At 42.8% G+C, this 13,878-nt stretch overlaps 1 protein-coding gene across 3 annotated transcripts in view; it reads right to left on the bottom strand.

Moving 5' to 3' along the window:
* Positions 1-466: 466 nt before the first annotated feature.
* The window catches only part of LOC141549122 (ligand of Numb protein X 2-like), a 112,493-nt gene continuing 99,081 nt past the window's right edge, over positions 467-13,878 (bottom strand). For 2 of the 3 annotated variants that reach the window (XM_074278466.1, XM_074278468.1), the window contains exons 8-10: positions 12,495-12,720; positions 5,238-5,396; positions 467-3,123 (exon numbers count right to left, since the gene is read on the bottom strand). In XM_074278466.1, the coding sequence (XP_074134567.1) occupies positions 2,988-3,123; positions 5,238-5,396; positions 12,495-12,720 (521 nt within the window). In that variant the 3' untranslated portion in view covers positions 467-2,987. The remainder of the gene's footprint in view (positions 3,124-5,237; positions 5,397-12,494; positions 12,721-13,878) is intronic. The other variant, XR_012484229.1, reaches the window with a different exon arrangement.

A 13,878-nucleotide genomic window follows, 5' to 3' on the forward strand; every position in this document is an offset into this window, starting at 1 on the left:
GAACACACTGGAAGTGGAACCCTAAGCACCTGGTATTCCGCTGTTCGACATCTGAGGCCTAGCCTAAAATCGCCGCCTGCTCCTACAGCCCCCAGGGTAGCTAGCAGGACCCCCAGGGGTGGTGGTGGTGTCCAAGGCAAGGACAATGGCTTCCAACCCACCCTCTGTGACCAGGGGTTTAACCTCCCTGTAAAATGGCTTCTGAGTCCCTTCTGATCCATGTACCCCCAAGCCCCCCGTATGATCTTAGGCGAGTCCCTTTCCCCACTGCCCTCCAGTTCCCCCTCTGGAAAGTTGAGTTTGACTTGAGACCTGTTGGTTCGGCGAAATCTAAGCTCTCTAATAATGCTAAAGCCTGTGATGTTGGGCCCAATTCCCAGTTAAAGTCCCTGGGAAGGGGGATGCCCACATCACATGCACTGGCTTGGTCCTGCCAGCAGATGGCAGGGAAGAAGCACCAGGACGCTCAGTTTTGTTATGGTTTATTAAAATGGCCAAGAGTCAGCCATGCTGTTTCGATGGGGGGGTCCATGCTGAGTCATAAACTCAAGCAAACTAGGCCAATGAATCGGGCCTCGGGGCTGGCTGGCGGGTCCTGGGACTCCACATGAAGGAGGATCTGCTTTTGGGGGCCATTTTCTCCTGGCCGAAGAGAAGCCACAGCTAGGCCGAAAATGGGGATATCCTGGACAGGCCTGTGGTTTCTTGGTTCTCAATGAGGTTAATTTTACGTGTTGCGATGCTGACAGGGGGCTACGCTGGTGGCAGGAGGGCCGCTTTCGTGCTCTCCCTCTCTTCCTTGGTGTCTTGGCCCAGGCCTCGGTGGGTCGAGTCCCTCTGAAGGACGAGTGCATTTGGTGGGTGTCGCAGTGGATACTTTCTAATGTAATAAACTGGGCCCTTGGTCCCCACTGCTCTTTCAGATGGCCGTCTGCCCTCACTGGGCCAAGGGCGCTGCCCACCCCAACCTGGACTTGACCTGGTAGTTTCTTTCTAAAGTCCACTTTGGGAAGCAGTGGAGATGGGTGTAAACAGTCACTCTGGGCTCCTGGGTTGGCCGCCAGGTCCCTGCCCACTCCAGGAGGATTTTCAGAGTTTTATGCACTTGCCTCTCTGAGTTGGTTGGATCTTGGCACCTTGGAAGGCTCAACTTTGAGTGAGGAGAAGTCAGCACTTTGGTAGGATAATCAGCAACAACTCGGTCCGATTGCTAGGGGATGTTATCTTGAAAGGCTCTGAGGCCTGTCGGTGACCAAGCGAAGCTAATTACCCAGTCCTCCGCAGGCACGAGTGCTCAGTGCTTTGGCCAGAGTTTGGTATTATAGGCCTGGAGCAGGCCAGCCCCAGGAGCTAATGAAGGGTGAAGGGCGTTCCTCACCACTGAGCTCTAGAGTGAGGAGATACTCCCTAGATGGGGATTTCAGGGTTCTAAATTGCAGCTGCTTGAGTCAAGTCCCTGGAGCTGCCTGGAGAAGGGGGGGGGGATTCCTGGATAGGGAACAATTTGTGACCTAGGATCCTGTTGGTTTTAAAGACCTATAGGAGAGGTGTAGGTCTGGGCCATGTAGGTCTGGGAGGGGAGAGAAGCTGTTATTCTGATTCCTCAAAAGATAGGGGGAAGAGGTTAGGGTAGCACGGGCTAGCGATGATGATTTGGGGGAATAAGACAATCCAAGTGTAGGGGTACGGGGGAATGGCAATGAGGGAGGGAGGGAAGGGAGTGAAGTAAGCCAGAGGAACGGGGGGAAAGAGGAGAGGAGGGAGGGAAAGGGGCAAGGTTGGAATGAGAGTGGGAGGGAAGGAAGGCTGGAAAGAGGGAGTGACAGGGGGAACCAGAGAGGGAGGGACGGAAGGCCTCTGGGAAGAAACCAGTGAATGAGGTAGTATGGGAATGAGGGCAGGGGGGATAGGGGAAGGGAAGGAAGGAGTTAGTGGAGGAGGAAAGGAGGCTGGATAGGGTTGAGGGACGGGGAAGGGAATAGAATACAGAGGAGTTAAAGTAGGAAGAACAGTAGGGATGGGGAGGAAGGAGGGTGGGAAAGCGGGAGGGAGAGATGGACCAAGAGAAGAAAAAGTAGGAGAGACAGAAGGAGGAAAGGAGTGAGAGAGGGGGGGAGGAAAAGAGGGAGAGAGAGAAGGAGGAAAGGAGGGAGAGAGAGAAGGAGGAAAGGAGGGAGAAAGAGGAGGAGGAAAGGAGGGAGAGAGAGGAGGAGGAAAGGAGGGGAGGAAGGAGGGAGGGAAGGAGGGAAGGAGGGAGGGAGGAAAGGAGGGAGAGAGAGGGGGAGGAAAGGAGGGAGAGAGAGGGGGAGGAAAGGAGGGAGAGAGAGGGGGAGGAAAGGAGGGAGAGAGAGGGGGAGGAAAGGAGGGAAGGAAGGAGGGAGGGAAAGAGGGAAGGAAGGAGGGAGGGACAGAGGGAGGGAAGGAGGGAGGGAGGGAAGAAGAGATTTCTGTCTGCACCCTGACTCTCTGGTGAAGACTCTCCACTTCAATTTTGTCAAAAAATGTTTTTCTTCCGGCCCCAAATCAAGTCACATTCAGAAGACAAGCTGGTCCAGTCTTGAGAAGGAGGGTCGGAGTGCTTTGCCCAGACTCGGTCAGCTGGAGGTCGGTGTGTCCCTCAGAGGATCCGGCAGGTGCTGGGATTAGGGAGATGCTTTGGAAGGGGAAGTGGGAGAGAGCAAATAATTATCAAAAGGTCTCTGAGAATGGAAAGAAACTGGCAAAAGGTAACTGGAAGAGGCTTGGTCTTCTCAGAAAGTGATGGGGAGAGCTTTGACTGATTCCCTCCCTCTGGGGAGCCTTAGGGCTCAGGGCCCTGGTGGATAGGGCAAGAGCAGGGGCAGGGGCACTGTCTTTTTTAGAGTTCTTGTGACATTAAAAACAATGGGGTCCACGGATCAAGTGAGGGAGCTACCGGAAGGAAGAAGGGCTTCTCCGGTGTCGGCAGGTCCTGGATGCAGTAGGTCGAAGGGTCTTGGATGGAGAACCTAGACTAGGCTACCCGGCCAAGACACCACAGTCAAGGTGACTCTGTTCCGTAGCTCTTTCAGCATAGGGACAAGCTGGCCATTGCTCAGGCCAGCAGCTGGTGTGCCATTGACAGCCACAATTTCATCACCACATCTGTGGAGGAAAACAAACACACATACAAACACATACAAACACTAAGAGAGTCAGTGGTAGCTGCCAAAGCTCTTGGGAGAATGAACTCTACTGGGCAAGTCCTGAGGGATAAACTCAGTGCTGCCAGGGCAACGATTGTTGGGTAAATCAATTTGCATATCATTTGCATAGAGGTATCCCAGTCCCAGAATCCTTGAGGATCATAATTGCTAAGAGCATGGATACAACTTATACCTTCTAACCTCAACTATGAGCTCCCCCCATAAAAGTGCAAAATTGGGTGAATTCCATTTCCCTTCTCATCCCGGGTCTCAGTTTCCCCAGCTGTAAACAGATCACTTCTACAAGTCTTGTTTCTCATCCTGACACCTTAGGATCCTATAACGTTGCATTTTCTCTTTCCAGTTATTTTCTCCTTCACATATTCAATTCAGTCCTAGAATAATACTGATTCCCTGCCTCTCCAGACCAGTGGTTGAAGATGACAGTATAGCGGGGTCTCAGTTTGCCTTCTTGGGCAATCCATTGATGTTCATGATGGATTAACATTAGTGAAGCCGAGATAGAATCTTGGCTTGGACACTTCCTAGTTGTGGTTCCCTAAGTCATGGCCTCTCTCTGGACCTCAGTTTCCTCGTGTGTTAAATGAGAAGGGTTGAACTAATGATGACTAGGCCTTAAATTAATAAGCCCAGGATCGTATCCCATGACAGCATGTGGTACTGGGGTTTCAACTCAAGGCAGTTCCTAGTGGAACTAGAGGCCCGAAGCTCTAGAACTTCAAGGGAATTGGGCCACTGCCTCCAACCTCCTCTCTTTCTAATGAGGAAAAAATCAAAAAATCCTTTCAGAACTTTTCTAAAATAAGAAAAATAGATATTCTAAGTGTATAATTTAATCCTGTTCTGAGATTCTGAGCTGAGGAAGGAGAAAGGCGGTAACAGGAATACAATATAGAAAGGAAGAAGAAGGGAATGGAACTAATCTCTCAGAATTTGGTTGATTGAGAAGAAGAGTATATGAACATGGAAGAAGGAAGTTAAAGTATGGAGTCAGATGATCCTTACTCTGATCTGAAGTGGACGAAGGAAGGTGGAACACACACAGTTTGGTGGAGAAATACATCATACTTAGTTCAGGGAAATGGAAGTGACCAAAATGGAGGCTAACAATGGGGTGGGGATAGTCACAAACAAAACCAACTTCTAGATCCCGAAACAAGGCTGAAAAGGGAAAAAAAGAAAAGAAAAGAACTAAACTAGGAGCTGCTCATCCATAGGGGAATGGTTGGGGAATATGAATGGAATGAACTATGACTACAACTTGTGAAATGATGAAAGTAGCAATTTCAGAGAATTCTGAGATAGAACAGGGAGAACAATTCCCACAAAGGCAATGGAACCTTAGAGGATAACTTTAAAGGCTTAAGAACTCTGCTTAGCACATGGTCAACCATGTGTCCAGAAGCTTTATAAGGCTTCCTCCCTGCCTCCTGGCAGAAATTTGGTAGACTTAAGAGCACAGCAGGGGGCATACCTCCAGGGGCATTGTCACCAAGTGCTTTCCTTATTTTTCTATCCTATTATAAATTGTTTTTCCCTCTGATTTTAAATTGTTTGTGGGGGGCGTTAGCAATAATGGTGCTCCCCTCAAAAAGGGGGCATCAAAACCATTTTCCAAATATACAGAAGGGAACAGAGGGAAGTTCAGAGGGGGGAAACAGACAAGTAAAGCAATCAAAAAAGGAAAAAACAACAAGTTGTACAAAATTCCTCTTTTTGTGTTCTGCTACATATTGGGAAATGCTCTTTTTGGTGTTTAAATTGAGAATAAAAATAGAAAAGAAAAAAAAAAGATTGGGACCCCACTATGAGGGATTTTAAGTGCCAAATGGAGGAGTTTTGCATTTTATTCTAGAGGTAAGAGGGAGTCATTGGAAATTATGGAACAGTGGAGTAGTAAGGTCAGACTTGAGACAGGGCAACCAATGAAGAGAGCCTCGGCATAGATTAGACAGGTAGCGAGTCCCTGACGTCCAGTGACAGCGGCATGAATGGAGAGGAGGGGAGACAGAGAAGTTGTAAAGAGGTCACGGGAGGGTTCCACATAATTACTTTAGTCTTTGATCCCGGAAGACTGGGGTGCCAGGCACGATGGTCTTGATAAAGAAGGGCTGATTGCCTTTGGATGCCTCAAAGCCCCCAACGATGCTGAAGCCCCAGCTCTCATCAGAGTTCTTATGTAGGACAACATCTTGGCATAAATGGAGGGCACTGTAGAGGGAGAGATTAAGATACTGAGATGGCATTGTTCTTTCTTATTCCCCATAAGGTCCCAACCCTAGCCAGAAACACAGGCTTGGGCACTATTCAGGTGATGAGGAGCATTCACCACAGCCCTGCAAAGAACTTCATGGAGACTTTAGACCTGGAAGCATCAATAGGAACTTATCTTGTCCAATCTCATCATTTGACAGTTAAGTAAAATATGGCCCCTTGTAGGCTCCACCAACAATGCATCAGTGTCCAGTTTTCCCACATCCCCTCCAACATTCATCATTATTTTTTCCTCATCTTAGCCAATCTGACAGGTGTGTAGTGGTAATTCAGAGTTGTCTTGATTTGCATTTCTCTGATCAATAGTGATTTGGAGCACCCTTTCATATTAGAAGAAATAGTTTCAATTTCATCATCTGAAAATTGTCTGTTCATATCCTTTAACCATTTATCAATTGGAGAATAGCTTGATTTCTTATAAATTAGAGTCAATTCTCTATATATTTTGGAAATGAGGCCTTTATCAGAAGCTTTAACTGTAAAAATGTTTCTCCAGTTTATTGCTTCCCTTCTAGTCTTGTCTGCATTAGTTTTGCTTGTACAAAAACTAACTAGTCTATTTCATAGCCAATACCAAATGGTTTTGGTAACCGCTACTTTATAATATAATTTTAGATCTGGTACAACAAGGCCACCTTCATTTGATTTTTATTTTCATTAGTTCCCTTGAGATTCTTGATCTTTTGTTTTTCCATATGAACTTTGCTGTTATTTTTCTAGGTCATTAAAATAGTTTTTGGGAGTCTGATTGATATAGCACTAAATATATACATTTATTTAGGTAGTATTGTCATCTTTATTATATTTGCTCGCCCTATCCAAAAGCATTTAATATTTTTCCAATTAGTTAGATCTGACTTTATTTGTGTGAAAAGCATTTTGTAGTTTTGCTCGTATAGTTGTTGATTTTCCCTTGGCAGATAGATTCCTAAATATTTTATACTATTGGTAGTTACTTTAAATGGAATTTCTCTTTGTAGCTCTAACTGTTGGATTTTGTTAGTGATATATAAGAATGCTGATGGCTTGTATGGGTTTATTTTGTATCCTGCAACTTTGCGAAAGGTGTGGATTATTTCTAATAGCTTTTTAGTAGAATCTCTGGGGTTCTCTAAGTATACCATCATATCATCAGCAAAGAGTGATAATTTAGTTTCCTCATTACATACTCTAATTCCTTTAATCACTTTCTCAACTCTTCTTGCCAAAGCTAGCATTTCTAATACAATATTAAATAGGAATGGTGATAGTACGCAAACTTCTTTCACTCCTGATCTTATTGGGAATGCTTCCACTATCTCCACATATGATGCTTATTGGTGGTTTTAAATAGATGCTACTGATTATTTTAAGGAAAAATCCATTTATTCCTATACTCTCTAGTGTTTTTAATAGGAATGGATATTGGATTTCACCAAATGATTTTTCTGCATCTATTGAGATGATCATATGTTTTTTGTTAATTTGATTATTAATATGGTCAATAAAACTAATAGTTTTCCTAATATTGAACCAGCCCTGCATTCCTGTAATAAATCCTACTTGATCATGGTATATTATGCTGGGGATGATTTTCTGTAGCCTTTTTGCTAATATTTTATTTAAGATTATAGCATCAATATTCATTAGGGAGATTGGTCTATAATTTTCTTTCTGTTTTCAACTTACCTGGTTTAGGTATCAGTACCATGTCTGTGTCATAAAAGGAATTCAGTAGGACTCCTTCATTCCCTATTTTTTCAAATATTTTATATAACATTAGGGCTAATTGTTCTTTAAATGTTTGGCAGAATTCACATGTAAATCATTGGTCCTGGGGATTTTTTTCTTAGGGAGTTGATTAATAGCTTGCTCTATTTCTTTTTCTGAAATGAGACCATTTAAGCAATTTACTTCCTCCTCTGTTAATCTGGGAAGCCTATATTTTTGGAGGTAGTAATCCATTTCACTTTTATTGGCACAATCAAATTTATTGGCATAAAGTTGGGCAAAGTAACTCATTATTGCTCTAATTTCCTCTTCATTGGTCAAAAGTTCTCCCTTTTCATTTTTAAGACTAACAATTTGATTTTCCTCTTTCCTTTTCCTAATCAGATTTACCAACGGTTTATCTATTTTATTGTTTTTTTCATAAAACCAACTCTTAGTTTTATTTATTAATTCAAGAGCTTTTTACTTTCTATATTATTCATTCTCCTTTTAATTTTAGGATTTCAAGTTTAGTATTTGATTAGGGGTTTTTAATTTGGTCTTTTTCTAGCTTTTCAAGTTGCAAGCCCAATTCATTGATTTTCTCTTTCTCTATTTTTTTCAAGTTAGCCTCTAAAGATATAAAATTTCCCCGTATTAGCATTTTGCCTGTATCCCACAAATTTTGGTATGATGTCTCATTGTTGTCATTATCTTGAGTGAAATTATTGTGTCTATAATTTGCTGTTTTACCTATCATTGTTTAAAATGAGACTATTTAGTTTCCCATTACTTTTTGGTCTATTTACCCCTAACTTTTTGTTGAATGTAGTTTTTATTGCATCATGATCTGAAAAGAAAGAATTTACTATTTCTGCCTTCCTGCATTTAATTTTATGGTTTTTATGTTCTAATACATGGTCATTTTTTATATAGGTTCCATGAACTGCTGAGAAGAAAGTATACTCCTTTCTGTCACCATTCAGTTTTCTCCAAAGATCTATCATAACTAATTTTTCTAATATTCTATTTACCTCTTTAATTTCTTTCTTATTTGTTTTGTGGTTTGATTTATCTAAATCTGAGAGTGCAAGGTTGAGATCTCCCACTATTATATCTTTGCTGTCTATTTCTTCTTGCAACTCTCTTAACTTCTCCTTTAGGAAGTTAGATGCTATACCACTTGGTACATACATGTTTAGTATTGATATTGATTCATTGTCTATGCTACCCTTTAGCAAGATATAGTTTCCTTCCTTATCTCTTTTAATTAGATCAATTTTTGCTTTTGCTTGATCTGAGATCAGGATGGCTACCCCTGCTTTTTTGACTTCACCTGAAGAATAATAGATTTTGCTCCAGCCTTTTACCTTTATTCTGTATGTATCTCCCTGCTTTAAATGTATTTCCTGTAAACAGCATATTATAGGGTTTTGACTTTTGGTCCAGTCTGCTATCTGCCTCTGCTTTATGGGAGAGTTCATCCCATTCACATTTATAGTCAAAATTACTAATTCTGTATTTCCTGCCATTTTATAACCCCCAGATTATGCTTTTCTTTTTCCTGCCCCCTTTTCCCCCTTTCCCAGTATTAAGCTTATGGGTACCACTTGCCTCACACAGCTCTCCCTCTTTAGTATCCCTCTCTGCCCCTTTGAATCCCTTCCCCTTTCTTGTACCCTTCCCTTATTACTCTTTTCCTTTTCCCCTTCCACTTTTTAATGAGGTGAGAGAAGTTTCTGTGTAAAACAAATAGTCAATTATTTTCTTTCTCTTTGTAACAACTCTGAAGAGAGTAATATTCACACAGTGTTCCCCCCCCTCTAAATTCCCTCAGATATGATAGGTTTCCTTTGCCTGTTTGTGGGATGTATTTTCCCTCTTTTTATCTCCCCTTTTTCCTTTTTCTGACACTATCCCCTTTCCATTTCTACTTCCCTTTTTATGTTATATCAGTAAAATGAAATTATACATGCAGTCTTTATGTATATCCACAACAGAAATACAGTTCTCAAGAGTTCTTTTTACCTTTTTCTGCTTCTCTTGAGTACTATGTTGGAGATCAATTTTTTTTTTGTTTTGTTTTGTTTAGATCTGGTTTTTTCCTTAGAAACAAATGGAATTCATCAGTTTCATTAAATGTCCATCTTCTTCCCTGGAAGAAAATGCTCAGCTTAGCTGGGTAGTTTATTCTTGGCTGCATTCCAAGTTCTTTTGCCTTTCGGAATATCAGAGTCTAGGCCCTTCAATCCTTGAAGTGATTTGCTATTGTGGAACCTTGATCTTGAGTGATTGTTATTGTGGAACCTCAGTTTTCCTTAGTTTGATAGTCTGAAATTTAGCCACAATATTCCTTGGAGTTTTTATTTTAGGGTCTTTTTCAGAAGTTGTTTGATGAATTCTTTCAATGCCTATTTTCTTCTGATTCTATTACATCTGGGCAGTTCTCTTTGAGGATTTTCTGTAAAATAGAATCTAGGCTCTTTTTTTATCATAATTTTCAGGGAAGTCCAATAATCCTCAGATTATCTCTCCTACATCTATTTTCCAGATCTGTTTTTTTTTTTCCAAGCAGATATTGAACATTTTTTTCTATTTTTTCATTTTTTTGGTTTTGCTTGACTGATTCTTGATGTTTCAATGAATTATTCATTTCTATTTGTTCAGTTCTGATTTTTAATGAGTAATTTTCTTCATTAGCTTTTTTCCCTTCTTTTTGTATATGTCCAATTGTGTTTTTAAATGAGTTGTTTTGCTCTATGGAATTTTTTTTTCCATTTTACTATTTTTTCCCCTGAATTATTTTCTTTTTCCAATCCACAAATCCTACCTGGGAGTTCTTTACCTTTTCCAATTCACATTTCAGGAAGTTGTTACTCTCTTGCATAGCTTCTCTTTCCTTTCACCATTTTTCTTCTAGCTCTCTTTTAGGATTTTTTATAGTTTCTTCTAGGAGAGCCTTGTGTAATGGGGACCAGGTAACATCCCTCTTTGCAGCTTTTGTCTGGAGACTGTCTATTATTAGTCTCCTTGAAGTTGAAAACCTGCTCTCTTTCTGTATAGAAGCTATGCATCGTCCTTTTGATTTTTTTACTCATTTTTTTAAAGCCTTTAGGGTCTTCCTTCAGTGCAAGGAGGTTACCAGCTTTCTCTGCAGAGCAGGGATAGGTATATGGACAGTAGCTGTCCTGCCAACAGGCTACAAAGAGTGGTGAGGTGCAGGAGTTCTGGGAAAAGTTCCCCACTGGAAGTAATTCAGCTTTGGATATCACAGCCTAGCTGCAGAAGTGCCCAGCAAAGAACCCTGCTGTGCAGATTAGCGACTGCCTTGGGGCTAGAAGCTGAGCACCAAAAGTGTCACTGCCCCAGGCTAAAGCCCATTGTGGGTATTAGCGGTTGCTAAGTGAATAGCCCCACATGGCATCTGAAGTGTCTCTGCCCAGGGGAGCACAGTCCTGCTATAGAAGTTCTATTGCTCCAGGCTGACCCCCCCCAGCCACTGTGCAGATTAGCGACTACCCTGCTAGGGCCTTCCAGTTTTGGGTTGGTATAGTCAGATTCTGTTAGGTTCTGGCATTTTTTAGAGGACCCTCTAACTTTGGCTTTAATTTCTCTGCTGGCCTACAGCTTTGCAACCAAAGCAGAGCAGTCAGCCTATGGCAGAGTAATCTCTGTAAATTTTCAAACCACAGAGGCCACCCCCACCCAGTCTGCTCAATAGGCTAGACTCTGGTTCTATCACTGTGCTGGTCTGTTCTGCCACTCAAGACAAACCTTTTCTGGCCATCTTCCAGATTATCTTCAGCTGGTAAGTTGTTGTACTTCCAATCTTCGTGAATTTTACCAGTCAAATTGGTAGTGAGGGTATGAGAGAGGCTCAGAAAGTTACATGTGCCTTCTCTGCCATCTTGGTTCCACCCTCCAACATAGTTTTCAATATTCATTTTTGTAAGGCTTTTCCAAAATTTCCAAACTTTTCTTCCTCCTTCCCTCTTCCCCAAGACTGCAAGCAATGTGATATAGATTAAATACATGCAATCCTTTTAAACATATTTGGAATATTTCCATATTTGTCTTGTTGTGCAAGAAAAATCAGGCCCATAAGGGAAAAACCTGAGAAAGGAAAAGCAAGCAAACAAAAAGATGAAAATATAATGCTTCAATGTGCATTCAGTCTCCGGCTCACTCTCTCCAGATGTTGTTTTTAAACCCAATTTTATTGGAATTGTATTGGATCACAATGTTGCTGAGAAGACCTGAGTCTACCATAGTTGATCATCACATAATCTTGCTGTTAGTGTGTATAATGATTTCCTGGTTCTGCTTCACTTCACTCAGCATCAGTTCATGTAAGTCTTCCCAGGCTTTTCTGTCATCATTTGTTATATAATGATAATTTTCCATAACATTCATATACCATAACTCAGTGGTCCTCAATCTTTTTAGATAGAGGGCCAGTTCACTGTCCCTCAGACTGTGGGAGGGCCAGATTATAGTAAAAACAAAAGCTCACACTCTGTCTCTGCCCCTCCACCACATAAACATCCTCAGCAGGCCACATCTGGCCTGCGGGCCGTAGTTTGAGAACCCCTGCTGTAACTTATTCAGCCATTTTTGCATATGTGGTAACTTGTCCCTTTCTCTCCTTTATGATCTCTAGAGGAAACAGGCCCAGTAGAGACACTGCTGGATAGAAGGGTATGCACAGATTGATAGCCCTTTGGGCATAGTTCCTGATTGCTCTCCAGAAAATGGTTGAATCATTGTCACACACCTATGAAAGACTGAGGAACGCTCATAAACATAAGGACCGACTATGACTTCAGAGGATTCATGATGAAACCGGCCGCCCATCTCCCAATTGAGAGGCGATGTACTTAGGGAACAGAACTTCTCGTTTTCCCCCCTTTTTTGGAGGGGGAGAGGTGAGTGGAAAAGAAAATAGTATTTTGTTAAATAAAAAAAAAATTAATACAATTAAACAATGATTTTAAACCCTTTCTCTGTTCTGAGCCTCAGTCTTCCTGTCTGTCAAATAGGAGAGTTTTAATTAAAGCTCTGAAATCCTAGGCCCTACTGTCTGGATTCAGGATGGAGGAGAAAAATAGAAGAACATATATGGTTTCCATTGCTATTGGATCCATTGAGGATGATTGTCTTGGGATGGCAGCAGAGAAACCATGGCCACTTTTTACTCGGTGGGAAACGTGTCCATTCATCCCTGCTCACTTGGATGAATGACTGACATGTTCAGAGATGTGTGGGACTCCCAGCCCAGAGACTGGTCTGTCTTGGGGACCAGGGGAAAGCAAAATCAGAATGGCAGAGATTCCACCCCATTCTCACCTGGGGAGCCCCAGCCATGACAGCCAGAGGGGAGACCAGCTAGGACTGGCTTCCATGGGTGGTTCTTGGCCGACTGCCCAAGGCTCCAGGCTCACAGGTGGCATCAGGATGTCCAAGGCTTTCAGGACGATGATGGCTGAGGCTGCCTGAGACTTGAGCACTGCCACTGCCTCTTGGTAGGATAGTGAAGTCAAGTCTATGCCGTTGATGCTCAGGAGAACGTTACCTGCAAAGGGGAGGAGTGAGTGGAAGTGGGGGGGACTTAGACCAGGGGAAGCCACTGCATACAAAGGTGCCTGGGGTACCAGCCCCACTGGAAAGGTGAGCTCGCCCCCGTACATGGAACATTTTAGTCTCCTAGGGCCAGCCGACTCACTTTCCAGGAGCCCCATAGAGAAGAGTGGCTGGTCTGACATCATGCAGAGTAAGATACTAAGAGTAGAGTCCTAAGGTGCTAAGATTTGAACTCAGAACCTTCCCATGTTCCTGACACTATAACCCATATGCTGAGAACTTGGGGTTTTAGATACTTGTCTAGAGTCAAGTTGTCCCTTCGGCACCATGATTTCTCACTGGGGTTTCACTGCATCGTGGGTCAGCATAAATTAAATGGGAACTTGGGGGGAGTTTTGCAGAAGCCACAGACAAACACGAAAGTCACAGACAATCCAGAAATGCGTAAAATACATGTATAGAATCCTATAAATGTATATATAATCTTACCACATTTTATTTTTTAATAGCGTAATAATTCAGACGAAAGGGAGGGCCAAAAATTTGGTATGGATTTTCCAGATTGCAGGGGCACTGGGTCCCTCCCCCCAAGCCCCCACGATATAGCAGGGAGAAGCGTACTGAGGTGTTTGTTAGTTAGGTGTCCTAATGGCCACAGACTCCTTAGGCTTCTGGCCTCTTCTTGGTTCCTATCTCATCCCAGCTTGTGACAACACTTGAAACACATATCTAGGGGTCTTAGGTTCCCCCATGGCCTCCTCCCCGCCATATACTTGAAAAAAGTGGGGATATTTTGGCTGAAGAAGAGATGGTTCCAGATTGAGGGAGAGGGATGGGGCATGGGTAATATGAAAGCTCCTCTCCTATGTTTGTTCCCAGAAGGCTGAGCTAGCAGAAATGGGTAGAATTTGCAAAGAACCAACTTTAGGTTCTCTGGTTGTCTTCTCACTTGCCGGATGTGGGAAGCTGAGATCAGAGGGGGTAATTCATTCATCCAAAGTCACACAGCTGGGGAATGCTGGACCTAGGATTCATGTCCTAGCATCTTGATGGAAAAACTGACCTTCTCTGCCTTTCTAGCAGAGGCTTCAGACTGGATGAGTTACCAGAGGGGAAATGGCTGATTTGTCTGAGGGCCAGAGAAATGGGA

This window comes from Sminthopsis crassicaudata, chromosome X (genome assembly GCF_048593235.1).
Source record: "Sminthopsis crassicaudata isolate SCR6 chromosome X, ASM4859323v1, whole genome shotgun sequence".
In the NCBI taxonomy this organism is placed as follows: Eukaryota; Metazoa; Chordata; class Mammalia; order Dasyuromorphia; family Dasyuridae; genus Sminthopsis; species Sminthopsis crassicaudata.